Here is a 25,661-nt window from a genome sequence, read left to right on the forward strand (position 1 = left end):
TGCTTGGAATGTTATCGTTTGTCAACTGTGGGAGGCCCATTATTATTGCGAATTGCGATCTCATCAATGTCGTCATGTGCGACCTTCGATGTGTTGTAATTAGATATAACGAAGGTGTTTGAATTGGAAAAAGCCAACCTCTGTCAAACATTGGAGTTATTAATGAACAGTTGACATATTGGACGTCAAACGTCAAAACACATACGAAAAAAAGGTCGCCCAAGATATCAGTGGGTCTCAAAGTTTTCTTGTGTTATTGATGACTTTCTAGACTATTTTCGTGTATTTTCCAATAAATAGTCTGAAATCTTATAATATCTTTTCGTTCTCTTCAAAAAGGATACCTTGTTTTCGATTCGAATTTATTGGAACCACCGTGTGTCCCTATGCTTATGACCTATCGGGAAAGACGTAGTTTGTTGTTCGAAATAAACAAACCAATCAATCATGCAGTAAAGCAGTAAGTCTGTAGTTGTGTGATTATGTGTCTTCTACACGCGCGTTGTCAGGTGAACCGCCGCCAGTCAAAGTGACATCGATTCTCTACTTTTTTTAAAAACTCTGAATATCTGAATGTCGCCTGGCGAACAAGGAACCTCTCCTCTAAGGACGTATCTAGTGGACCATCGGTTAATGTATTCTTCTTTGAAAAGGGTTCCAACCACACTGCGAATGTGAAACCATTACAATCCTTTTAAGGATATGTCGGTCTGGGGATATAAAACAAAAGCGATGCTCCACTCCAGTCCGGAACCAGCTCTGTCTGGATAGTTTTTCCTTTCCGAAGTGCACGGAAGAAGCTAGTGCTCGGGGTTGGGTTTTACGACCGAAATACGAAACCATTGCAATGCTCACTTGCTTTTGCCACACCAGCACTGCGTCGTAATTCCTTAATTTATTCCACCTCGTAAACATGCGTCCTCCCGCGTAAGGTGTGGGTCCTTCCGGCGGTTTGGAAACCGAATATGGTTCGCGCGGAAAGGTCACCAACAAAACCCTGATCAAGGCCCCGATCGATGTGCGGCGCTGTCCCGGACTCCCCGAAGTCCCGGTGTCCAGAACGTGCAACAAAGTGACGTTTCTGTCATGTTCGATCTGCACCGACGGGGAGATCTTCCCGTCCAGCGGGCAAAAGCCTCCAGAGCAGGAAATCGATCAGCCGACCAAGGACGTCAGCCACCACCGCCACCTGAAGAGAGGTGTCCACAAGAATTGACACTTGGCGCGCTCGCATTACTGTTGGTCTTCTCTCTTGTTTTGCTGTACGCCATCGCGTCCGAGTCCTCTCGAGTCCGCGCGATGAGGACGGCGTTGTAGTTCAAGGAAAGCAAACATTTTTACCAATTTTGGAGCAGTCCAGCAGTATCCCTTCCCCCTTCTCGAGATGGGTTGGCTGGCGCTCCGTTTGGGGTGCGCATGTTCTGGCGTGAGGACTAGTTTTTTTTTCGGTGTCAGCGCTATTTAGGAGAAGAAGTCGATTGATCGTGAAGAAGGGGTCGCGTGAAGAAGGGCTCCAATCCTCCACTCTCGATAATGGTCGGAGGAACGCGAAAAGGTGAATGCATTTTGCACTGGTGCAAATTTTGCGCAAGGTCTTCCTTGTGCGGCTGCGTGACCTCTAACAGGTTTGCCGGTGCGTTTGTGAATCCTGTTTTATGGTGGTGCTTCGTCCGGTTTTGGGGGCAGGAAGACAACAGCAGGGACAAGCAAAGGAAGAAGGAAAGGCCACACTCACGCGAGGGAAGAAACAGATTACAAACGAGCATTGTTTCGAGCAGACGTTACCGAATATGGTGGTACTATGCGCGGACCCAGATTGTTGTGCCATCAGGTTCGTTCTGATGGTGTACTTCTGTGGATGTCACTATTGTAGGGGAGATCTTGTCCAAGTGCATGGGATGTACAGCAAGGGACACAAGTCCTCAGAATCTACATAATATTCTTCAAGAGCTTGTACAATGCGTTGTAATAAATAATTGATTAAGTGTCCTCCTTTCGGGGCGACCCGTCTACACCGATAGCTGTTTCAGACGTGCTAAATTATTTAGCACATTGTACTTTCCCGAGCTTGTCGCAATTTTGTGCGCGGGAACAGCTGAGAAATTTTGGAAGGTCAATTTCATGTTGCTGCTCAAGCAAAAAGCGTGCTTACCCAAGACCTATCCTACGTCGGCTTGGATTGGGACATGTCGCCACTCGATGCTTTCGGTAGAATTTCTCTGCCCAAGAACTCATCAGACACACCGTGTCAGAATCTTGTTTTACAGCTGAGTACACAGTGACACAGACAGACAGGAGCACATGAGCCACACAAAGAAACTTTCCGAATCAATTCCGAACGGGGTTAGTTTTCTCGCCAACTCCCTCCAGCAGCACGTCTAGATTGTTTCACTTTTCGATTCATCTGTGGCATCTAGCGCAAGCACACGCGGGTGCACACGCCGGGAAGACTCCCATCCCATCCGAGAGCCAGCCAGCCCAGACAGATCATTTCCACCGTCATCGTCAGCGTCCTTGCACCGCGAGAGACTTACACCCGGACGAACACAAAGAACTGCTAGAATTGGGCTCGCCCGGGGGTAGAGGCTCGTGGTACGCCAGTAGACGGGGCAAGTCTCGCCGGAAAATTTGGAGCACAAAGGTTAGTGCTCCAGTGGTGTGATTTTTGGGTGGAGTTTATTTTTGCAATCATTGCGGTTTTTTTTCTTTGTTACGCCACATTGTGGAGGGTGAAGTAGTTATTAGCTGGTAGTTGGGTTGCGTGGAGGGCGGGATGAACTTTGGAAGATTGTTGAAGTACGTGAAAAGAGATAAAAGTTTGTCTAGAGTACGCACACTGCCGACTAATCCCCTTGGAATGGAGAATTTGTACAGTTTGCACGAAATTGGAAGCCGAAACATAGCGTTTGGAGCGATTTGACCTCCAAAAAATCTGAGAGAAATTCTTCACGAGCTTAATCCTCTTTTAAGAGACGCTTAATTAAAGCGTTATCTGTGTGTTTTGCGTTAGATATCTCTACTGGTGGAGCAGGTTCGGTTCGGTCCCGACCATCCGCAATGGATATCTCGTTAGTACAGTTGGTCCGTCCGTCACGACCCACGACGGCGGGAACAGCTTGGTGTGCAAGTTGGCGCGTTCCTCATTTATTTAGGTTGCTACCACACTATCTCACTCACACACATAGACCGCTTTGAGTGTTCCGATTAGAGCCACGTTCCAGGCACATGTTTCCCCTTCGGTTCCGGTTCACTTCCAACTGGATGATGTGACTTCTGGTGTTGCAGACATACCCATCGCTCCGTCGGGGGCTGCGAGCTTGGGAAATAAAGCTCTCCCGCATGTCCTGACCCTATTTCTCATCCGCTTTTACACGCTGGCAATGGGGCGGTCGTGCTAGACGTCGAGACGGAACCCTTCCAGACGGGGGATCGAGCAACCTGGGAGAGCAAATGGAGGAGTATTGGAACTTGTGGTGAGGAGTCCTTCCGATATTGCAGTCTCCTTGCTGAAGAGAAAAAGGAGGCTAAAGGATGGATGGAGATCGGTTTTGTGTTTCTGTGCTGCAGCCACATGCTGCTGCTGCTGCTGCTGCTGCTGTTCTTGGAGTTTTGTCGCAGACTCATTTTTCATTCACTGATTACATCCCACAGCGACGCCGGCAAACGAAGCACGAGAAGTTCTCGAACGTCTGACGCTAAGAAAGGCAAATGATGGTTAGTTCCCGTTTTTTTCCAGTCGGTCGTTTTGGTTCGTTGCGTTTTCAACTAGATTTGCTCCCCAAAGAACGCTTTGAAAATATAAATAGAATTTCCATTCTTGTTTGTGTGTGTGTGTGTGCATTCTCAGGAAAAAAGGAAGAAATCGATTCAATTAATGATGCACCGTTTGTGCACTACTTCAAAAAGTTTGCTTTTCTCCTGTTGTGATAACAGCAGAAAGAGAAGCAGTACTATCCGTACTACCCAGTTGCTGCTGTGGGGTCCGCCTTTTTTCAATGGAGATATGCTTAGCTACGCAAAGCTCCCCGGGGGAGGAAAATGTTCCCGTTGGAGTTTTGCATCGTTGAAGAATTGTTTTTGAAAAGTTAGTTCTGAAAGAAAATATAGAGCGAAACACGCGCAGCATCGAGCAAAAGGTAAATGCCGAGGAAGGGGGATGGTTATTTATGATGCTGGCACAGCACAGCTTCTCTAGTGCTCTTCGGCGCCACTACCCTTGCACTTGCACTTAGGACGTTTGTGTCGTGGAAAAGGTCCCACCGCGGGCCGGTATTATGCAATTTTGCACAAATAGTAATAATAATAATGTCTGCACAATCTGCTTACCTACCTCTGACGGAATGCGTTATTTGCCCGTCCTTTGTGTAAGAGGATACTTAGTTCAGCCTGGTTTGCTTTAATGATGCAAATATTGTTCGCAAAGTTCGCTGTTGTGTTGTTTGATCGACGGAAGATCAAACGAGAGAGGGACGAAAACGGGAAACGGGGTTTTGGGAGCTGATGGTGGGGTAGGTCAAGGGTCTTGTTTTTGTTTGTGAGCAGGTGGATTACATGATCTGGTTGATAGAACATCTAACAGTTTCTGAGACATCATCGTCCCTTACCAAGGCGGCCAGCAGAGTAGAGCTAGATTTGATATGAGGCCAGCTGTTTCAATTTATATCCCCAATATTTTGAGAACTTTCGTTTATATAATTTGGAGTAGGAAAATCAGAAAAAATATAGAGAAGAGGTTTCAAGCGCCTGAAGGTATGCAATCAGCTTTCAAAAAAATCGTTTTTCCTTGCAAAAAGTCTCTAGCATCTCTTTCGCTTGTTGATCTAGAATCATTCTGTTATAGTGATTATCGCCTTTTCGCGGAACAATTTTTCATCCCATCTTGAGGCCTTTTGACGTTTGATATAAAACGTCCCAGCTATCGAAGAAGGTAAAGAGCCTTTGATTATGGCCGCGCCAATTAGCACGAGTAATCCGCGAAAAACACGCAAACATCCTGCTCTCAGCCGGGTCTAATTAATAACCGTATTTACTCTTGTAAACAATACCCATTCTTAGGCGCACCGGGTTGGTGGGCGTTTTAATTGACAACCAGATCAACCGAGACGCAAAAGCATCCGCGTCTGCCTTTTGCAGGCTTCCAATTTTGGGAACCCACGAACCCAGGTCACCGTCGATGGTGAGAGAGCAAAAAAAAAGGCCGGCAGTATAGAAACCCGGTGGTGATTCATGGTACTACTAAGAGCCTACGCCTGGTCCTGGTATCCTTGAACCAAGTGGGAGTGAACAGAGGTGTGTGTGTGTGTCGGTGTGCGTGAGGTATAAAGAGGAGAAAAAAGCTCCAACTCTCACCTCACCTTGACTCTATTTCTTCCGATCTTCCAACGCCGCATTCGCAAACGGCCGCAGTCAGTTTCAGCCCAGAACTCGGTCGTCTGTGGGAGGATTCGCAACAAAAAGTATCCAAAAGCCGGCATTATAAGTGTGTATTTGTGTGTCTGTGTGTGTGTGTATGGACACGTTGGTGACTCATAGTCACCGACGCGACACAAAATGGAACACATTCTTGCAGAATCGCTTTTCACCGCTCCAAGTCGCTGTCGCTGGTGTCCCTGGTCGCGTGGTTAAAGTAGGTTAAGGATTTTCTTCTTTCCCATCACAACCACCACCATCCCACAACCGGCGCAACAATTTTCCCGCCCTGTGTCGGGGGGCTGAGAGATTTTCACGATGAGTGTCTCGGAGAGTGTAGTGGAGCACCTTCCTCCTGAATGAAGCCTTGTTCTCCCGCTAGGGGGAGCTGGTTAGGATGGGACGTGGCCTGATAAGAATGCATGAAAATACGCAAAATCTAGAACAAAGCTATTAACTTTGGTCGGTTGCCATTTGCTGCCAGTTTGCAGAGGGTGGGTTGGCGATGGATATTGCTTTCATGCGTGGCAAGGTCAAGAATGAAGAAAATGTCGTCGCCTCATGGGAAGAAGGCTTTCACGCGTGTGCGTGTGTGTGTGTGTGTGGGTTGAACGCAAATGGTGTGGAATTTTCGTGTGACAAGGGAAGCAATTTCTGCTGGGCGTTTGGAAGAGCGATTTCCACTTGCGAAGAGAATGCGTCCAAGCAGGCAAGCAGTTCTGCATGAATTTTTAATAAAACGCGTTTAAAGGACCCAAAGTCGCAAACCTTGTGTCCCAAAACCGAAACCCAGTCACTTGTCGATTCACTCGCTACGCTTTCGGTTCGTTTAGCTTATTAAGGGTACGCAATGGAGCTTTCTGCTCCCCCCGAATCACACCGCAAAACGTGATTCCTCCCCGTCTCCGTAAACCGCGGGAGTTCGAAATGGAGTCACGTTTTTATGCACTCGTAAAACATTGAAAGATATCACCGAACCGAGAACCTCTTGGGGAGGAGGTTCTTCCACATCCACGCATACATTGTTGTGCCAATGATTAGATATACCGAGAAGGAGACGTTTTGGGAGAAGAAGCTCGAACCTGACCTTTCTCTTCGCTAAGATTGTGAGCGTTTTGAAGATGGAATTCGCAACGGGAGGTAATCTTCGTCGGTGCGGACATGCCTGAACTTTAGTGTGTCCCTGCTCTCGGTTACGTCTGCAGAATTTGTGGAGCTGTTTTATGTAGATACGGTTGTGTGCAGTGAACAGCGACAAGCAGCGATAGAATAAATTTCGTGCTATGTAGGTCATCTGGAGTGAGACTTGTACGTATTCGCTGAAACCAGCCGCTTAAAGTCTCCCTGCTCAAACTGCTCAACTGTCAATCATGTCATTTCGCTGCGTGTTTCGGCCGGGAACTTTCCTAATATAGTGGGTTAAATTCTCCACAAAGCTTTGCCAAGCGCAATTTACTTCATTGTGTTGCTTTAAAGTTTGCCCAGCATGTTTCTACCGTGAGGACGTCAGTGTATAGACTGGTTCAGCAAGTTGCTGAAAGTAAATGAACTCGAATCGTACGAATGCCCATGTGCTCCAACGTCGTAAGTTTTACACTCTGAAAGCACTTTATGGTGTAGCGTTCCCAGCCGAAGGACGATAAAGTTCGTCTGAACTTTAGGGTATGAGACACTCGCTTACGAGGTACGGTCGTCTAGGACATTGTGACATCTTCTCATTCTGTAGGACAATCCTTAATGTCTCCATATATCTAGGTCAGTCAGTAATTAAACCTTCTCGGTATATACCCACATCCACCTACCAGCTGAAGACCCAAGCAAAAAGATGGTCGTAAAGGAAATTTGCGCTCACTCTCGTCGATTGGTTGGAAATCATCGGTGAAAGTCCTCTTATGTGTCTCTTGCCCGAAACTCATAGGACAAAAAAAAAAAACCTGTCAATGGGTAGCGGTTTGAATAGCGAATGTGTGAAAATTTGCCAACCTCCAGTGTCCGGTTCGGGGTGCGAGTTGATGTCAGGTCCGTTTTCACTTTCCTGCAGCTAGCGGCCGGCTACTGCTAGCGGCCGCATAGTAATAATCCTAATGGCTAATCAACTTCCCGGTTCATCGCTTAGTCGCAGCCTGCACAGAAGAAACAAGCCTCTCGCTGGAGCCGCTACTACATGCAACTTCCGATGCATTATTACCCGTCCAGCGCTGGACGAAAAATGAAGCCTCCACAACACCGGACATGTTTTTTTTTCTGCTAGCGCGACGAGAGAGCGAGAGACACCCGTGCCGGAAGGAAGAAAGCTGTAGCGGCGTTTTTTTTTGCTGTTGCCCCTATCTTACGGGCATAACTCTCACCCCTGTCCCGCAGCCCCCGAACGTTCCACAATGTTGTCCAGTGGGATTTGCTGTTAACTACTCTCGCCTGTAGCTAGCAGAGCAAAAACCAATAGGCAAAAATTAATTGATAAATAATTTACAGCATTTTATCGCAAAACCGAACGTAATTAGATCGCACAATTTACTGCCGATCGTGTACACGGTGTCTTGCGCATGATCTTGCGCTGTGTCCGTTCAAGTGCACGGTCGGCCGAAAGGTGTGTTTCTGTACTGCTTCAAAGAGGAAGAGCCAGCCAGCCACCAGAAGATGACTATCTCTCGTTTCGTGGTGGAAAAAGCTGTCGACAGTAGATCAAGATTAGACGCCTATCCGCGCACGGGGAGCTGGGGGATCCCTGGTTGCCCGGTTCCGGGAGATGGCAGTCCATATTTATGTGCCCTCGGAGATCGGTCGCATGTAGGCCTAACACTCATTATCCCTCCTAGATCCAATGATCCTAACATGACCCTACCTGAGCAGTTGAGTTATAGAGGTGTGTCCCGGAAGCGATTGCGGCAAGCCGAATAGAGTTTAGTGTATGTGTGTTACTTAATAATTTCTTACGGAAGCTCAGCTCAGGGAGGTGAACTTCAATAATCAATAGCTCGAGGGGTAATTGAATGGTGGGCAATGGAATGGAGAATCGAGTTTTTCTCCGATGCATTCAAGTTCACTTTAACGATGGGAAGAAGAAAGGTGCAGAGCACGTGTTGAGCAATTATTAAATGTCATCTTATCGATCGGGGGGAGTTTTTATAGCAAGTGAAAGTGGTGAACTCTGTGAAAAAGTTGGAGTTGCCTTGAGGGTTTATGATGCTAGAAGGTAGATTTAATGTTGTAGATAAATGTTTTAAATTAAATTTAGGAATTGATCTGTCTGTGCTATTAAAAGCCATCCTTGACTTGACTGTAAAATTGAGGTTAGAAAAATGTTGCACATTATCCAATGCGCCCTTTATAGCTGCTTGACAAGTAGACCAACAAATAACGCATTATTACCTCACAGCAGACCGAGCATCACTCAAGGGCCGGTTGCCAGCAGAGTCAGTCTGCTCACCTTAACAGTGGCATTCAGCTGCAGTGGCGTTAAAACTGTAGCCTTACCGCAACAGCCTTACCGTTTGGTGCTGCTCGAGCTTCGGACCAACAACAATGATATTAGCAAATATAGGAGGTCCCCCTATTTTAGAGTGGTCGGTTGGGGGCTCTTAATTTTCCCAGCCACCTGCGAACAAATAGAAGAAAGCAAAACAAAACACGAACGAACAGCACCAGCTCCCCAATCTCAACGGTGGCGGGCTACCGTTGGACGGCGGTGTGAAGCAATAGAAGTGTAACGGCCGGGCGAGCTTGAAGTGAAGTGACCGAATCGGCGATTGAATCGTGTGCTGGATGGATGTAGCGACGGAGCTCTATACGCACGTTGCCGTTGATAGCGACCCAGTTTTCGGAGGGTGCTACCTGCCGGGAGAAGCTGAGGTTATGAAATTAAATTTATCGTTTATCATAAATTTCGTTTTCTAACATCACGCTGGGTAATTCTTCTCGCGGGACTGATCGCGCGATCGGGTTGACGATTTTAGTGAGCTGTAGTGTGCGATCGATGTTGCATTGTTATGGCTGGCACGCTGCTGGGCTTCAAGCGCAATTTTTAACACCATTGCAATCAACCCGGTGTGCGAGAAGATTGGGCTGTAAATGGGTTGATGAATAAACGGCGAAACGCCAATTGGGAAATAATGATTTTTAACGGCTGGCTTTGGCTGTGTCCACCCTGTGGTTGTTGTTGTTGGGGTTTTGTTATAGCTCGATCGATGTAATCGTGTCATTCGCCGAGAGTTCGGGCGATTGGGCAAATGTTTGATGAAAGGTTCGTAAAGTTTAATAAATCATTTTGCGAGGGGGAAATTTAAGAACGTAAGCTGGTAAAAATAGTTCAATGGGTCGGACTTCCCGCCTCAAGAGGGCGTGATAAGCAGTACGCTTGGCGAAACAAAATCGAACGCTTCGCCTGGTTCGTCGGTTTGCTGCAGCCTGCAACTGCAATTAATCACGCAACGATGTGGGGTTTCGCTTAGCCGTGAAAAACACGTGATGCAGAGCAAACTTCTTCCAGTTGCAGGTGAATGGGTTTTGTTGTCGGGCTGCACGCCGGAAACCATTACTGTGACGCATAGGAAATGAGATGTTGGAGGGTGGTTTCTCTAACGGTGGAAGCGAAAGGGAAAAGCGTTTACGCGCTAAATGGGAAATGCTTTCAAAGCGTTTGGGCAGTTTTATACATTTGGGTAGGAGAATGGAATAAAAGGAAGCTGCCAGCATCACGTGTCAGATAATGGTAGACCGAGAACTCTTTAGCTGCCAACGTCAAGTGAATGGTCTGCTCTGATTCTAGCACCTTTGGAGGCCTTGGAGGAAATATCACAGATTCCTTTATAGAGGTACCTGCTCATGCGATACTACCAAGACCTATCTTAACAAGATATGTTGAGATGGTAAAACTTTGGAGACCTTGAAATACTAGATAATTCCCAAGGGCTTTTAACATCCCCAAGCACCTACATCAAGGCTGGGGAGCATTTTTAATATCTTGGATGCCTTGGACGTCGTCTTCTGCTAGAGAACTGATATACTGCCAACTCTTGGTAATCATTGGGTTATGTCTCTTCTATGTAGTATAAGATATCCAAGATATGCTCCAGATAAACAAAGTCATCGAGTCGCGCGGAACTGATACATCAGACTCTTCAATATCTCAAAACATCTGAACAGCAACATCTGAATTCAACAGAAAATATTCCACAACCAGCTTTTCAAAACTAGCTCCACGTAACAAACATTAATTATTTTATTTATACTTCTTTACCTGTGCTTCACAATGGATAAACAAATTGTATGAATTATTAACAGCGCCAGCTTATAAATATTATTCACCAACAACAAAGTCGGTCCGGCAAAAAGGTTACTCAGATAAAGTGTAAATTATAAGATGCACAATCTACATTCATCTCAGCTCCCAGCCCTCGTTGCGCCGCCCGCAGGCTTATTACGGGCATTTAATAATTTAAATTAATCGACCAAACCTGCTGCTGCTGTTGCTGCTGAACCGTATTCACTTTTCCTTTTTTGAATAAGATCGCATTGGACATTATCGCACCTTGCCTTCCATCGAGCGAGAGATATGCCGGTGCTGTTTTCCTTCGTCTTCGGCGTCTTCGATTATTCAACGCGTGTTTTTTGTGTCCCTCCCCAAGCATTACGCATTTCTTCCATCGGTGCTCTGCTACTAATTGATGAGACTCGAAAGATAAATAACTGTCATCTGCAGCAGACGCCTTACGGTTACACAGCTGCATTATATGGGATTGTGGTAGAGGAGGAGGAGGAAACAGCTTGGTGAAGCGCCTTCAACCACGCTGTACGCTAATCATTATCACCAACCGCAAACACGGGAATACAAATCGATGCCCGACGTCCTGTTCGCCGTCATCATCATCATCATCATCGTCATCTCACCTGCAATATTGACGTGTGCAATTAAAAGGCAACTAGACGGGGATGGATTGTCTAGCAGCTGGGAGGGTGAAGAAGCTGGTCGCACCGTTTATGCACGTTTTGTTTGGTGTCTGTCTTTGTGCTGGATTTATCGCCAAAGACATCCCATCCACGGAGCTGTATCTTGTCTTGTACTTTCAGTCGTCCCGAGAGGGCACTGTCCGTCAATCGATCGGGTCTTTGTGGCTTGGCCTGGAGGCGGTTTGTGGTTGCTCGATATTAATCAAATGTAAACTGACGGATAAGATGGGCTGGGGAAGGATGGGATAGGGCGGGAGGAAGGGAGACCGCGCGGGAGATCCCGCAAGGCAACAAAGCGTCGTCTCCCTTAGGTCAGTGGCGTTCAGAGCTGCTACTATGTGTGTATGTAGGGTTTGGAAAGCGACAAAGAAGGAACGTCCAGATGTTGCTGGGACAGTGTTAATGAAGTTGCTGCCTGAGTGTGCGACACTTGTTTACGGCGGAAGAAGATTGTGAAGCGGATGGGGGCATGAGGATGAGTTAGATGCACTTGAAGTGATGCGTAAAGGAGGAGCGATTTAACATTTCTTGATTGCATACGCCTTGCGAGCAGCAGAGGGCAGAGAAGTATGGATGTTCCGTCATTTCTCATGCGCTTCTTGGTGGTGTGGTGGAGCGCTTATCAGTGAATGTCAGTGTCCTAGGAAGTGGCTACCACTAATCGCACCGTCTGACGTATTTCTGTGTGACGTGATTGATAGTATGATGGTGGAGAAACGGTTTATTATGTAGCTTTTGGACATTGCAATCGAGATTACATAGTTGAAGCCAGAAATCTCGTTTAACAGAATATTGAATTCTGGGGAATAAGATGTTTGAAGAGTTAATTACGACAAAATTGTAACAAAATTATCTGGATAACGTCACGGTTATTAGATAAACTTCATAGGGTTGACCACGTGTTGTAAATGACACCGTACAATCAGTGCTTTAAGCCTCTAGATTAGTGGAGGCTTACAGTAGAGCTTTCCAAATTCTATCGAACACATTTTGAAACATCAGTTATTGTTGTCCTTGTTCACTGGCTTACCATCAGTCTGGTGGGATGTCAATCACAGCACAGTGACTTCTGAAAGCGTGCCGTGCGAGGCTAAGCATAATCACATAGCCCATCTAATCACTGGCAGCACTACTACCGATGCCCACATGCAGCGATCCGCCCACTGCACTTGTCGTTGGCAACCGATCTCACAGTGATTGATGGGATTATGATGAAGGGCTTGTGGTGCGTACGAGCTTTTGCGTGTTTCGGGCGCGATTTAAGGGCGTTTAAGGGGCTGTCATTTCATCACCATCGCCGGCAGCATCGAAACAAAAGAAGAAAGCGAGGCGCGCAGATAAAGGCAAACAGGTGAAGGGTTAGCACAACATTATTGCAAGATGAGGAAGCCGCCGGCCTCGTCTGAGCAACGGTGAGCAGGGCAGATACGGGCGACTGATTTACGATTGCCCAAATTGTGCGGTGCAAAGGCAAAAAACAACAACCATACACACCGTCAAAAAGCCTCATGGTGTAGAGAGATGCTCGCGTTTTTTTTTTTAAATCTTAGTGCGGTTTCTGTCTGCTGCAGCGCGACTCATGGCTCGTGAGTCGCGTAATCGTGTAATAGCGCAATCCAACTGGCTGCATATGCACCCTGACGAGCACGAGTCATCGTCGTTCTTTGCGCCCTCGGGTACTCTCCCGCGTTGGAAAAAAGATGTTGGACGTTGATGCATTATGTCGTCTTGAAGGTTTCCCAACAGAACTGACTCCCCTGATATGTGCGTTTGTTATCTCGCACGATCCGCTTCGCCGAGAATGCGTTGTGATGTGTGGTGTGTGTGTTTGCTCGGTGGAGGTTTTGCTGCTACTCCGCTGCTGCGACGCTCCGTGCAAATAATGCATCAAGTGGTAAATTGAGTTTTTTGCGAAATTTACTTAACTTAGTGCGCGATGGTACTGCAATGTTGCAGTAGTAGCGTAGCGATATGTGACGGTGATAAGGTGAGTTTTATTTGTGGCAGTGCTGGGAGCAGCTTGATGACATTTGGCAATGGGTGTGTTGTTGGTGAGCGGGAATGGAGCGTTTCCAAGTAGTGAACTCTAGTACAAGTAGAGTAATGAATAATGTGTAACTCTAGTTTGGGAGTTTGGGCGTCTGGAAGTATGCAATACACCTGGGTGAAGCTTAGGTACTAGGACTTCAAGCGACCGGTATTGATGAAATTCAAATTGTCTTCTGAAATCTCGACAAAATGACAACCTAAAACCGTCGCTTCTATTAACTTATTGCAAGGAACAAGCAATAAAATTCTTAACCAATAAATTTTCCTATCTAACGGTCAAACAGACCCTAGAAAAGAATCGCAATTAGTCAAAGGAAAGTGTCTTAATTAGTAGATAGCATGGCTTCGAGTCCTTCGCTTTCGCCTCGTTTTAAAAGCTCACAGCATGACCTCCCCGGACAAATTAGTCCCAATTTGCATCTGCTCACGTGCTCCAAACGTGTGGTGTGTGTGTGTGCGCACACGGTCGTTAGCACGCCACCAAAGTCTCGAATAATGCTAGACACACCACAAGAGACAATGGTGGCGAGACATGTCCCTTTCAAGAAGACATTCGCGTGCTCGGTCACATGTACACGACGTTTCCGTGCAATAAAGATTTTACCCATGAGTCGCGAGGAGGGACTGCAAAAATGTCTCAGCGGCGGGGTGGTTAGAATCGTAAATTGGATTGTGGGCAGTGCGAATTCTGGACAACTTATGACAGCTAAGCTTGACGTGAATGACACGTTTGACGAGACACACCGTGCATGACGACTTGCGGCGATGAGTTGGCCATACTTAATTGCCGGCCAATATTTGGAATGTTCTTTAAAAGTCAAGAATCATCGGTGCATCAGTAGCAGTTTGCCTATCTGATTCAGGTCACAAGATTAGGTTTTTGGGCCACAGCAAAAACAGTCGATCGGGGGTGGTATATCAATAATAACGTCACTGCCACGTAAAACTGTTTCCATTCTCAATCGCAAACTGAGCTCAATTCTAGCCAGTGTTGTTGAGGGAACGTGTGCTGTAAACAGTTTCTGCTCAGTCACTTTTGAACGCGTGCGCTTCCTTGTCGTGGCAGCTGAAGAAATGTGTTTACAACGATCGTACCAAGAGGACTCGTCCACGCTCTTCTGTCGTCGCTATGCACCCGCCAGGAGGCAGAGTCTTTAGTGAACGCCCTCGTGACCTTGCGCGTGCGGACGAACGTTGCAGAATTTCTGCATCCCTCGATGAGCTCATGGGGCGGAAAAAGTGATCGTCACTGTGAATATGATTTCCTTCATCGGGGAAATTAATTACTACACGAGTCGCTCGCTTGACGATGGCAGTTAACGCTCTCCCACAAAGAATGACTTGTTTGTTGATGTGCAGCGGGGTCCGATCTTATTCGAAACTTGATCGCTGTGATCTTTTCCGGCGCATCAAAGATCAAAAGAGACGACGCCCAAACGATGCAAAACGCATCCATCCATTCTTCCGGTTTTTCTCGTCCGATCGATTGGCCGTGAAATCCGCTATCCACGGCCTTGAGTTTTCCGTGGCGTGCAGGGTAGCAAAAGGTGTTTGTGTCGGGTAATCAATTCCGTTTTACATCCGACGGAAAACATCAACACGATTGTAACACGTTTGCGGTGGATGCTTTTTTCGATACCGCCCCGAATTAGTGTCATTTTTGGGTTGGAAGTGATTTAGTATTGTGTCCAACATCCGACGGCGGCGCGCGTTATCGAACCATCGGCTGTGACGCCAACATTGAGCTGAGGGACGGTAAATGTAAAATGTAAATTAGGATTTTTGTGACCTCAATGATAATCGCCAAAGTGCCTTCAGAAAGGTGAGCTAACGAACTGCGTACTTTATTAACTCCTTGGTGTAAATAGCCGCAAAGTATGCAATCCGCACGACAAAATGAATCCCAGTTATGCAATTCGTATTACAAAACGCATTTTTGCGCTCCATAGGTCGCTTGTAAGTCTGCTTCCATCCTCGTTTTACCCGGGAGATCTCCATTCTAGAAAATCAATTTTCTTTTCGATTTTTCCAGACCGCCATATTTGTCCACCATTTACGGCAACGATTTTGCGTCGTTTTTCTCGTTTGCCTCTTTTTGTTTTGCTGCTTCTTATTATTACCAGCCGCTTACGTTTGACGAGAGACTGTCTGAGTGAGTATGGGGTGGTGTTTTGTTGCGGGGGCCTTTTTTTTCGAAACTTTTCGCATGGCTTCCCACTTTAAGCTGCCTCCTCCCAAAAACCAAATGGGGAGGGTGGTGCGTACGTTTGGGGGCAAATTGTTTTAATTTTCCGGCTACCCGGGGTCCGGCTTCGGGCAGTAAAAAAAAAAAAAAACGCGTATCAACGAATGGCCAAAAACACGGCGAGAAAAAAGGAAAAGTGTGTAACCGCCCCAACGATACGGCGATCGCACATCGAATCGAGGAACCGACCATTGGAAGGTTATCGTTGTTCTGCAGTGGTTTGTCTGTCGCCACGGTTGCGTACCGATCTGATCTTTTGCTGCGTGTGGTGTGCTGGGCTACGGTGGGCTAAGAGTAACGCCTCTCCGTCCGTCAACACGTTGTCTCCCTTCTTTGGAGTTTGGAGAAGAAGACAAAGAAGAACAAGGTCACGGCAAAGTGGTGAAAGAAGAAGAAGTCGTGTAGTGTGTCGCATGTTTTGTAGTTGTGTCGGCAAGATCTTCTCGGTCCGGCAGTAGTATATTCTCGTGTGACACGACGGTGTGGTTGATCTGTTGAGCGTCACAGGACGATTGTGACACTTTATCACGATTTGCACGCTAGTTTTGTTGTTATACGTTTTGCGATCCCGGCAGTGGTGAGCACGAGAGCGAAAAGTCATTCATTCGAGCAGGTTTTGGTAAGTGATCCTTATCCTTATTGGACTTTGGACTTCTGGTACGATACAACTGTCATTCACTAGAAATGGTGTTGCGAGCTCTACAGCTAAGACTTCTTAGTCTCTCCAAGGAATCCTGTAAGACTTTGCACCAAGTTGGAGTTTGCCAGTTTGGACGTCCAGAAGCATCGAGATTCCCTCCCGGTCGAAAAGTGAAGGGAACTTCTTCCCCAGGAGTTTCCCCTTCTAGGAACCTGCCCCCGAGGACGCGTCAAACTTGTGTGTACTGGGCAGCCTTCAATAATTTAGATACATTTTGAAGTATAAACTTGATGACGTGGTTCCGGTCGTTACACTTCGGTTGACTGACCACCACTGGTGGTATACGAAGAACACGAGGCTGCCACCGACGATCCACCCAGAGCTGCCGTAGTCCAGTTTTAATCGGTTTTAATATTTTTTTCGTTGTGCCATCCGTGCGCGAGGGTGAAGGGTGTAGTTGTTGACCCCGGCATAATTTTCGACACACGAGCTCACTGCTCGACCCGTGTTTTGTTCGGTTTTCATCGATTGTTGATTTTTCATTAAATTTTCCTGTCGTAAACAATGGTGCGATGTGAAGGGTGATGACTCCTGTTTGGTTTCCCGCAACAGCCGAGAGCAGCCAGTCAGTGTCAATCAACGGGGCAGTATTTTAATGTCGAGATGGCTTCAAAAATGTTGATTCGAATTGGGCGTTTTTTGGGTTTAACTGACAGCTTGAGTAGGTTGGAAAAAAAAGTTTGCTTGGATTAATGTGTTCCCTCCTAGAGAGTTCTAGTAATTGCGAACTAGAGCTTTTATAAGTGAAGTATATTAAAGTTAATGGAAGCCTCTGATGAACATTTTCATCACAATAAAATATTATTTATTCATATTACTGACAGCCTGCCCATATTATGCTGGCTCTGGAGCTCTTTCCCACTGCAAAACTAAACTCGATTGAAAGGAAATAGTGGAAAGTAGCACATGGTGTGTTGTGTGCCTGCTTGCTTTTCCAAGACAACTTGAACTTGACCTCCGAACCCTTGCCCCCCCTCCCCTATGCCAAAGGGGTTGAGAATCTTAGGCGTCTTTTTCGATTTGCCAATGTGAACATGTGTTCTGCCATGCTCACCATGGTGTTTCTTTCACATTTCCCCAAACCCAACAGCAACCGACCAAATGGTTGCGAAAAGCAACAGTTCCCTCGACGAGATGTGTGCGCCTCGCTATTGAAGAGAATGTTGAATCAACACACTGCTGGCTGAAGCATTATTTCCATCCATTTGCGAGGCAAGTCGAGTCGAGGAAAATGCTGTTGCATTTCTCGGTCGGAAGATGATGGATGGTAGTAGATGGGAATGAGTCTTTAAAATGGAACGCTAAGATGATTGCTTAAAGGGTTTGCTTCTAGAGAAATGTTTAAAAATGAGTTCGTCTGCAAGACCAACTCAGTGCTCAGTTTTGTTTTCACTGGTCAGAACCACTTCCCATAATCACCCCTACATCTGTCAAATAAAAATTAACATTAATCGCTACATTATAATAAAGTCATGTTCACAAGATCAGCGTGTTGATTGCCTCCCAGTAAGCACCAGGAATGTAGACCACTCAACCCCCCTCCGAGGACGCGGGCCAATAATGTTTTATAGCTTTTGCCACAAACCGAAGCTCTCCCTCTCCTCTGGCTGTGTGTCCTAAGGACACACGAGCACCTGTCCCGTTTCAGGAAATGGCAACGTGGAGACGAAAATAAATCTCCTGTTTTCACTGGAGAGCACAAGCAGCACCAACGCGAACACACCGGAGGGCACAGAACTTTGATCCGAGCGAGATACAAAAGTGAATGGTTAATCTAGCCCATTCTAAACTCGATCGCAATCAATCCGCAAGCCATGCTGAATTGATGGCTAAGCGTGAGCCGGTGGGTGTGTGGGTGGGCAAATGGCACGACTTCACATAAATCAGTTCTGACTGAGGTTTGAGTGTGTTGTATCTGTACCAAGTTGGCGCGACGACGCTCTAGCCTCCCTCGAGTTCAGACCAGGTGCACCACCGTACGTAAGGCAGTAATTTTAGACGGCTCTGCGGCGTACGACTGCACTGTGTGACTAGGAGGAAGTCTGTGCCAAAAGTGGTCGTCAAATATTTTTCGGTGCTGCTGCCTCGGATCGATCGATAGGGAAACGGCTCGCTTCCCAATCATGTGATATGCCGTAACAACAACAGTAGCCCACTAGTGGGGTGGTGAGCAGTCACAGTACAGTCGACCATCGATTATGGCTTTCCTTCCCTTTTTTTTAAAGCTTCTCACTAGCGCGAGGGATTATTAGCGATTCCTTGCTTAAAACCATTGAAGCGAAAGAGGAGCAGGAGATTATCGCAATGGATTGTGGGATTTGTGTTGGTGAATGTGGTGTAATGTCTAGAAGGAGGGATTAAACATACATTCTATATCTGCCAGGAAATCACAGCCAGATGGGTTTCAATTACTCTTATCGATATTCTAAGAATCTATACCATTAGTGGGAAAATGTTGTGTCAGATTGGTATCACAACAGAGATCCGTCACAGTTGTCATATTTAGGCACGGAATCTCATAAATTCTACTCTTGTCAATAAAAAACTGCTGATGCAAATCTTTCTCCACACAGCTTTCAATGCGAGCTCCGGAAACACATCACTCATCATCGGGCTGATCATAGATCAATCTTGCTTAAATTTGCTTTTTTTAACGATGTCACTGTGAAGATCCTTCCACTTCACGCACATTTATCATGAGCTTACTGTTTGTCTACGCTTTTTGCTATTTTTTTTTCTGCAAATCGGAACGTAGAATTCTCACATAAATTTAAGTCACGCTCACGCTTGTGACCGTTCAGCATTTTTTTTGGCCCACTGGCTTGACGTCGAATGGATTACAGAAGCCGCCTTCGGATACTGTCGATAGTGACGTATCGTAGGATGAATTGAGACATTGGGACTTGTCCACCGTCCTTCCAGTACGCGTCGGTGTAGGGCTTCAACCTGGATTACATTTTAACTCCGAGCAGTTTTGGACCAAGACGATGGTAGCGGTGACTCATTAAGACGGACAGGGCTACCCTAGATGTTTCGGGTTCGGGTCAGCAGAAGCTCCAGAAATGTGCGGTCCTATTTATAGGACAACCGCCCCCCGTAGCATTAACCCACATTTAAGGGGCTTCTGGGTGACTAAAGCGTGTCGATGAGCAAGCAAGTCGCACAAATATCCGCTCGTTAGAGTGGGAGCTCCTTCTTTAGTGTTAATTCCCCGCCACGAGAGATCCGTTAAAAGTAGCTTTTGCAATATTGAGCACATTTTGTGCTCCTCCCCCCTTGCGTACCGGGGTGAATATGGCAGAAAATGAATTTCAACCGTGGGTCGATTCATCCCCGCTGGGAATGCAAGTTTTGATAGTGGTAATTAAATGTTGGAACGTGGAACGTTCGAAGGTCCGCCGAATGGAAATGCAGCGAGAACGCAGGGCAACAGCTTTTCCGAATCCCCAACCTCTTCAGGTTGGTTGGTTGGTACGTTGCGGAGCAGACAGGTCCGACAAGGTGTCCGGACAGCTCCACAGCTTACCGGGGCAGCAGCTATTCCTATCCCCGAGCTTCAAAATTGCATCAGCAACTAGAACGCAATAGATATTGGAGCGGAGGCAGCATTGATTTCCCAGCAAATGATGACTAGGTGCTGTACATCCAAAGGCCTCCGACTTCCAGTAGCACGAAATCCGATAGCGAATACCGATGTGAACATAATTCGATATGAATATTGAATTGGTATCGGTTTGTACGGGCTTGGTGTGCAATTTGTTGGGCCCTGTACTGTTGAATCCCGTTCTGAGGAGTGATGGAAAATGGGGCAGGTTGGGTACGCGTATTCACGCCGAAATTATTCATTACAAGCATAATTGGCGATCATAATGCACGTAATCAGCGTGATGCCGGGGAATTTGTGCTGCCTGTTTCCACCTTATTCTCATCCCAGTTTTGTACGTCCTCTCACCCAGTGTGTTCTGGAGTCCACTTTTTTCCATTTTGTTTTCAATTATTCAAACACGTACGAACATTGGATAGGAAAACACTTGCACCAATCAACTGTTTCGGAAGCCGGCGTTGTCTGTAGCCCCAAATTTTGGGTATTCAACAACAGCAACAGGAAGTCTCCCGCGAGCTCACGACACCTTTGCATTAACCTTTTGCCCACCGACGGCAGACAGCGAGCCTCCAGGCGACGGTTAATGTCTTACGCAAAGCGAATGACGTTCGCGTGCCATTTTGCTGAACGGCTCAAAAAACCTCCCGAACCCGGTTGACCTCTTTTTCTTGCCTAGTCGCCGAGAATCGACCTCCCGGGCTTCGGCAACATCGTTAGACAGCGCCCGTGTTAGCCCTGACATACAGGCCGCCGTCTGTTGTCGATGTCGTCGGGCGGATGGGAAGTGAAGGTCCTGCTCGTTCGCAAAGCGTCGGGACCGGATGGCCCCAAAAAGGAACAGGAGGGGGAGAGGGGGGGTGGGGGGAGGCGATCAGCAAACGATCGAGGGTACACACCTACGCGACGAGACGCGCAAATCCAGTTCCCCATACGCGTCAGGGGAACGCGTTCCCCTACGGTGCAGGTAGCCGAGTGAGTGAGTGTTGCACCGTTTTATTGCACCGTCGTTCCAGGGTTGATGGTTGGTTTGCTGTTTATCGCCACAGTTCGGTCATGAAATGTGTGACGCGAGGAATGCAGTTTCCACCGGTGAACGTTTATTGACCGCGACGCGTTGCCAATATGCAAAAAAAGCTCCCTGCCAACCGGCACAGCTCTTAGCTCTAAGTACGCTTAGAAGAGTCATTAAGATTTACGAGGGTCTTCGGAGTTAAAAGGGCTAAGCAGGAAGTAGTTTTATGGGAGTAGCCCTCGCCGAAGTTGATGGCCTAGGAGTGCACTGTTGCTAACGAGGTATGTGATTTACCCGCACATCCATCAAACGCCTCCAAAGTTGGTTACATTCTGGACACTTTGAGCCAATCGGACGGAAGTTCTTCCTCGCCGTTAGCCGCGTTAAAACGAATCGTTAAACTCCTGCAGTAGCTGCTCAATCTCCTGTAGTTGTTGCAGTTCGATTGTGTTTTGATGGTGGTGTTGAAGTTCCTCCTTGTATTGGGCCAGTAACGCGTACAGTCGGAGTAACTCTTCGATAAGATTCTGAGGCACTATCTGAGGATCGTCTTCTGTTTGCTGTTGACTTGAAGATTCTTCATCAGTCGCTTCCGTAACACTATCTCGAACACTGGATTCCACTGCTGAAGGTTCCTTGACCGCTCGAGACTTTCGGAAAACAAGTTGCACTAGAGCCTGGACACAGCGGAGATACGCAACGACAAAATGCAGTTCATCGGTCGAAGTGTAGGTTGAAGCTTCGAGAAAGTCCACTGCCCACTCGACCTTCTCGGGCGATACGGTGAAGAACTGTTGCCGAAATGCATCGAAACAGTGCCAAATGACGCCAATCGTGTGATCGAAACATTGAAGAGCGGTTGGTGGACGTGTTTCGTGTGGTTCCGGAGTACATTCAATGGTAGAGGAGAACGATTCCAAGCTGGAGCTTTTGTTCGCCGGGATCTCTTTGGACGATGGTGAATCCGTGGGGCTGACTTGTAGCGGGGATGATTTGGAACCCATAATGGGGTTGATGAATTTTAAAGATATTTAAAAAAAAACCTAAATTAGCTTATAAATATGTTTTTCCGTATTTTCTTGAAGTGCAAGGGGCTAAGGTTACTTTGATGATGTTATAACACATCAATGACATTTGGATGTTTGGGTCGGGAAGAAATTCACGGTGTTTGCTTAAACATCTCGGCCATGCTTTTTCTGGTGATCATATCCATTCGTGAAGCGTCTCAATTTCTAATCCTTTTTTTCGTTACCTTGCTCTCCTCTTTGCAGAAAATAAACCGTTCGTGAATAGTGCTATCCATGAGTTGGAGAAAAAGCTCTCATCCGCCACTGCCAAACTAAGCTGCCAACAGCAATCAGAATCTAATTATCAGCAACAGCATCATCATCAGCAACAGTTCATTGCATCGTCGTATCCACCCATTCATCCACAGTATCAAGGGCAACAGGAGCTGCCACCACAACACTACACACAACATCTTGCGCCATCCCACTATCATCCGCTTGGACCGGCGCAACAGTTCTACGAGGAACCATCCCATGGAGTGCCAGTAGCAGAGGAGGAAGGCAAATTTTACATTACCAACCACGCGAATAGCCTAACGGCGCAGCAACAGCAGGCACCTACGTCCAGCGAATGCTCCGGTCTGCACGCAATCCTGCAAGTGATACGTGCCGAACAGCAGCAGCAGCAGCAGCAGCAAGAAAAGCAACAGGCTCGAAAAGAGCCACACGTTTCGAAACATTGTGATCTCTACATCGCTACTGCCACCACAGCCTGCAGCCCTCCGAATCGGGCACACCCAGCATCATCAACGAATCAACCGGAGCCGCAACAACCGGCGGGTACTTCCTCTCACGCACCAAAGTTCAGTGCGGTCAATTTCCGGCGCGTTCAACGACATCCTCCGGTGTCCTTCCCGAAGCGACCGCTCGTAACCCAGCGGTCCCTCGGATCACCACCGTCGGTAAACGTCGGCTCGAGCTACTCACCGTCCGGTTCGGCAGGGAGCAGCATCGCCTTTGCCGCCGCGTCATCGATCGCAAACGGCCAGCAGCAGCACCCGCAGCAACCGAGACGACGCCAGCACGGCTCGCGAAGGCATGAGGCCTTCGTCAAGACGCGTTCCAAAACCATATCGGACTTTTTCGGGCCCGAGTCGACCCCGGTCAGCCGACTGCTGAATATAATATGTCAAGAGAAGGAAGCGGAAAGGGTAGCAGCGCACATCATGAACCAGCAGCAGAGTTCACGGTCGGCGATCGCGGCCAAAGCGTCCGCGAGCGCCCCATCTAGTCACGGGTCGGGCAGGGCTCATCCGGTTCGGCCACCGCCCGCCACCAGTAGCACCAGCCAGTCGGCAGCCGGCGGGGTGCGTTCGCGCAAGGAAAACATTGTGCCGAGCGTCGGGGTGAACTCTGGCTCGGACACGGGCAGCAGTGGCAGTGCCGGCATTGCGCCGGTACTGGTCGATCCAGCCTTTGCCGCGAAGGATATAGATAGGATAGCGAAATACAAAGCCGATAGACGTAAAGCCATTTACTTAAGAAACAATGTCCACGAGAATGAAAATGAAAGACTGGAACCTAGCAAAAGGTATGTCGCGTTCAATGGGGAAAGGTCCCCTGAAGGGAGTTTTCTTTAATGGAATGGCTTTTTTTCCAATGTCTCTTTCCCTCTTGTAGATCATCATCTAGAACACCGAATACTCTTCCATCAAGTGCAATTCTTAGCAAACAGCAGCAGTCATTGTTACCACCATCATCTAAACCGACCACAGCAACAACCACCAGCAGCATCAAACGTCCTCATTCAACCGGGCTCACGAAAGCTTCTCCCTCCGTTAGTAACGGGCTGGCCAAACCGGTACCAACGCGACCGGTAGCAGCATCAGCAGGCTCACGCGACCGAAATGCTAGCAGTATCCGATCCGGGGATGAAAAGCCTGCCAATGGAGCAGGAACATCTCCGGTGCACGTGGCTGGAGCAGCTACTAGCTCCTCGACCGTCACGAAACAAATACGAACGACTCGATCGTCTCGGTTGCGTGCCGCAGCAGCACACGGTAAGTTCACCCCCATTCGGTGAAGAGCAGGGAAGAAACTAGGCATAAAGGCAATAAGATATTAGATTTTAAAAAATTGTCGGAAGAATCCAGAGATTGAACATTCGGGCTATAATAGGGGAGCACACACGTTGGCGTGATTCTTCCGACAGTGCAGCAGCAGTAGTAAAGTGTTGTTATTTCCGGTAGCACTCCCTGTTCATATGGAACCCATATTTTAATCACCTTTTCATACTTTTAGTAGTGATTGATTTGATGCTTTTACTTTTCACTGCAACACGATCGTGCCACACTACACATTCGATATGGTTTCATTTCCATTATTAGCACAGCAAACTGTTGATGCGCCAAAGAACTTAGCTTCCACACTGCTTCCGATCTAATCCGTATGTAGCTTTCTGTGTGTGTGTTTATGTGCTTTACTAACGCCATTTTCTTCTGTTTGTCGGTTAAAGGAAAGGGAATACTAATAGTAAGCCTGTGATGTACTTAAACGATTGAACAAATTGTGAAATTTAATTATTTTTTGTGGAAATCCAACGGTTCAACTTGGCGTTTACTTTCACACAAGCACTACTCGCCATTTAAAGTTCTCGATTCGAAAAAAAGCATAATTAAATTAAACTACCAAATGAAGTGTGCCAACGGGTTCGCTCCATACAATTAAGCGCTAAAGCGAGTCTCATTAAATCGTACTTTACGACGATACTTCAGCCTCCCTTTCACCCGGCATTTTCCAATGAGCCCCGAAAAAGATTACTCTCACCTGTGCGTGTGTGTTTTGGGCTTGCTTTTTTACCTCTTTTTATTTCATTTTACCTTTAATTTACACCTCTTTGGAGTCTAGCCACCGTAAGCCCACCGCGCGCGCGCGCGCCATACAAGGGGTGGTGCTATGCATCACCGAAATCGAGACCGAAATCGAAAGCATTTCCAATTCCGAACCGATAATGGTGTGGGAAACGGTCGTTTGAAAATGGACGTTTGAAGACAGTGACTTCACCACCATGTCTTGTTGTCGTTGTGCTCCAACGTACGAGTCAATTTAATTATGTGATTTCCAATGTGCCACAGTGTGATGTTTCGTTTTGCTGTAGGCAATTATGCTGCACCATCCACTGCTATTGTTTAATTTAGAGGAGTAGCTTCTTCACGTGAAAATGGAGCAATTCTTCACAAAGTGTTTGTGTGTGTGCGTGTCTGTTTGAGCTTCTTACTATCGAGTAATGTGGCGGCTGTTGCGCTAATGGACACTAATTACTAATGCTTCTTGAAATGTTCACACCGACTCACCTAACCACAACACTTTCCACAGATAAACGTAGTATAGCGGTCGATCTTTTTTTGTTTGTTATAATAGAATCTATTGTTTTGGAATACTTCATTTTCCATTGTACATATGTGTGCGTGTGTGCGTCTTTAATGTATTCATCGCAGTATTGTGTAGTTTTTGCAGTAGAGTTTCTTCTCTATAAGCTCTTAATTGGGAACATTCTATTGTGTTTCGGACTCGTTTCGTCTGCCGCACCTGTAAATAGAGCACACAATATGTAGTAGTTTTATGTGTTGGTAGTTGTTGGATCATTGTTTGATTTGTATCATCATTATATGGCTGCGTTGCTCTTTGTT

At 47.0% G+C, this 25,661-nt stretch overlaps 1 protein-coding gene across 8 annotated transcripts in view; it reads left to right on the top strand.

The window, feature by feature from the left end:
• The window catches only part of LOC118510245 (supervillin), a 161,924-nt gene that overhangs the window by 78,523 nt on the left and 57,740 nt on the right, over positions 1–25,661 (top strand). For all 8 annotated transcript variants that reach the window (XM_036051819.1, XM_036051822.1, XM_036051818.1 and 5 more), the window contains 2 exons: positions 22,237–23,563; positions 23,653–24,032. In XM_036051819.1, the coding sequence (XP_035907712.1) occupies positions 22,237–23,563; positions 23,653–24,032 (1,707 nt within the window). The remainder of the gene's footprint in view (positions 1–22,236; positions 23,564–23,652; positions 24,033–25,661) is intronic.

Source organism: Anopheles stephensi, chromosome 3 (genome assembly GCF_013141755.1).
Source record: "Anopheles stephensi strain Indian chromosome 3, UCI_ANSTEP_V1.0, whole genome shotgun sequence".
NCBI lineage: Eukaryota > Metazoa > Arthropoda > Insecta > Diptera > Culicidae > Anopheles > Anopheles stephensi.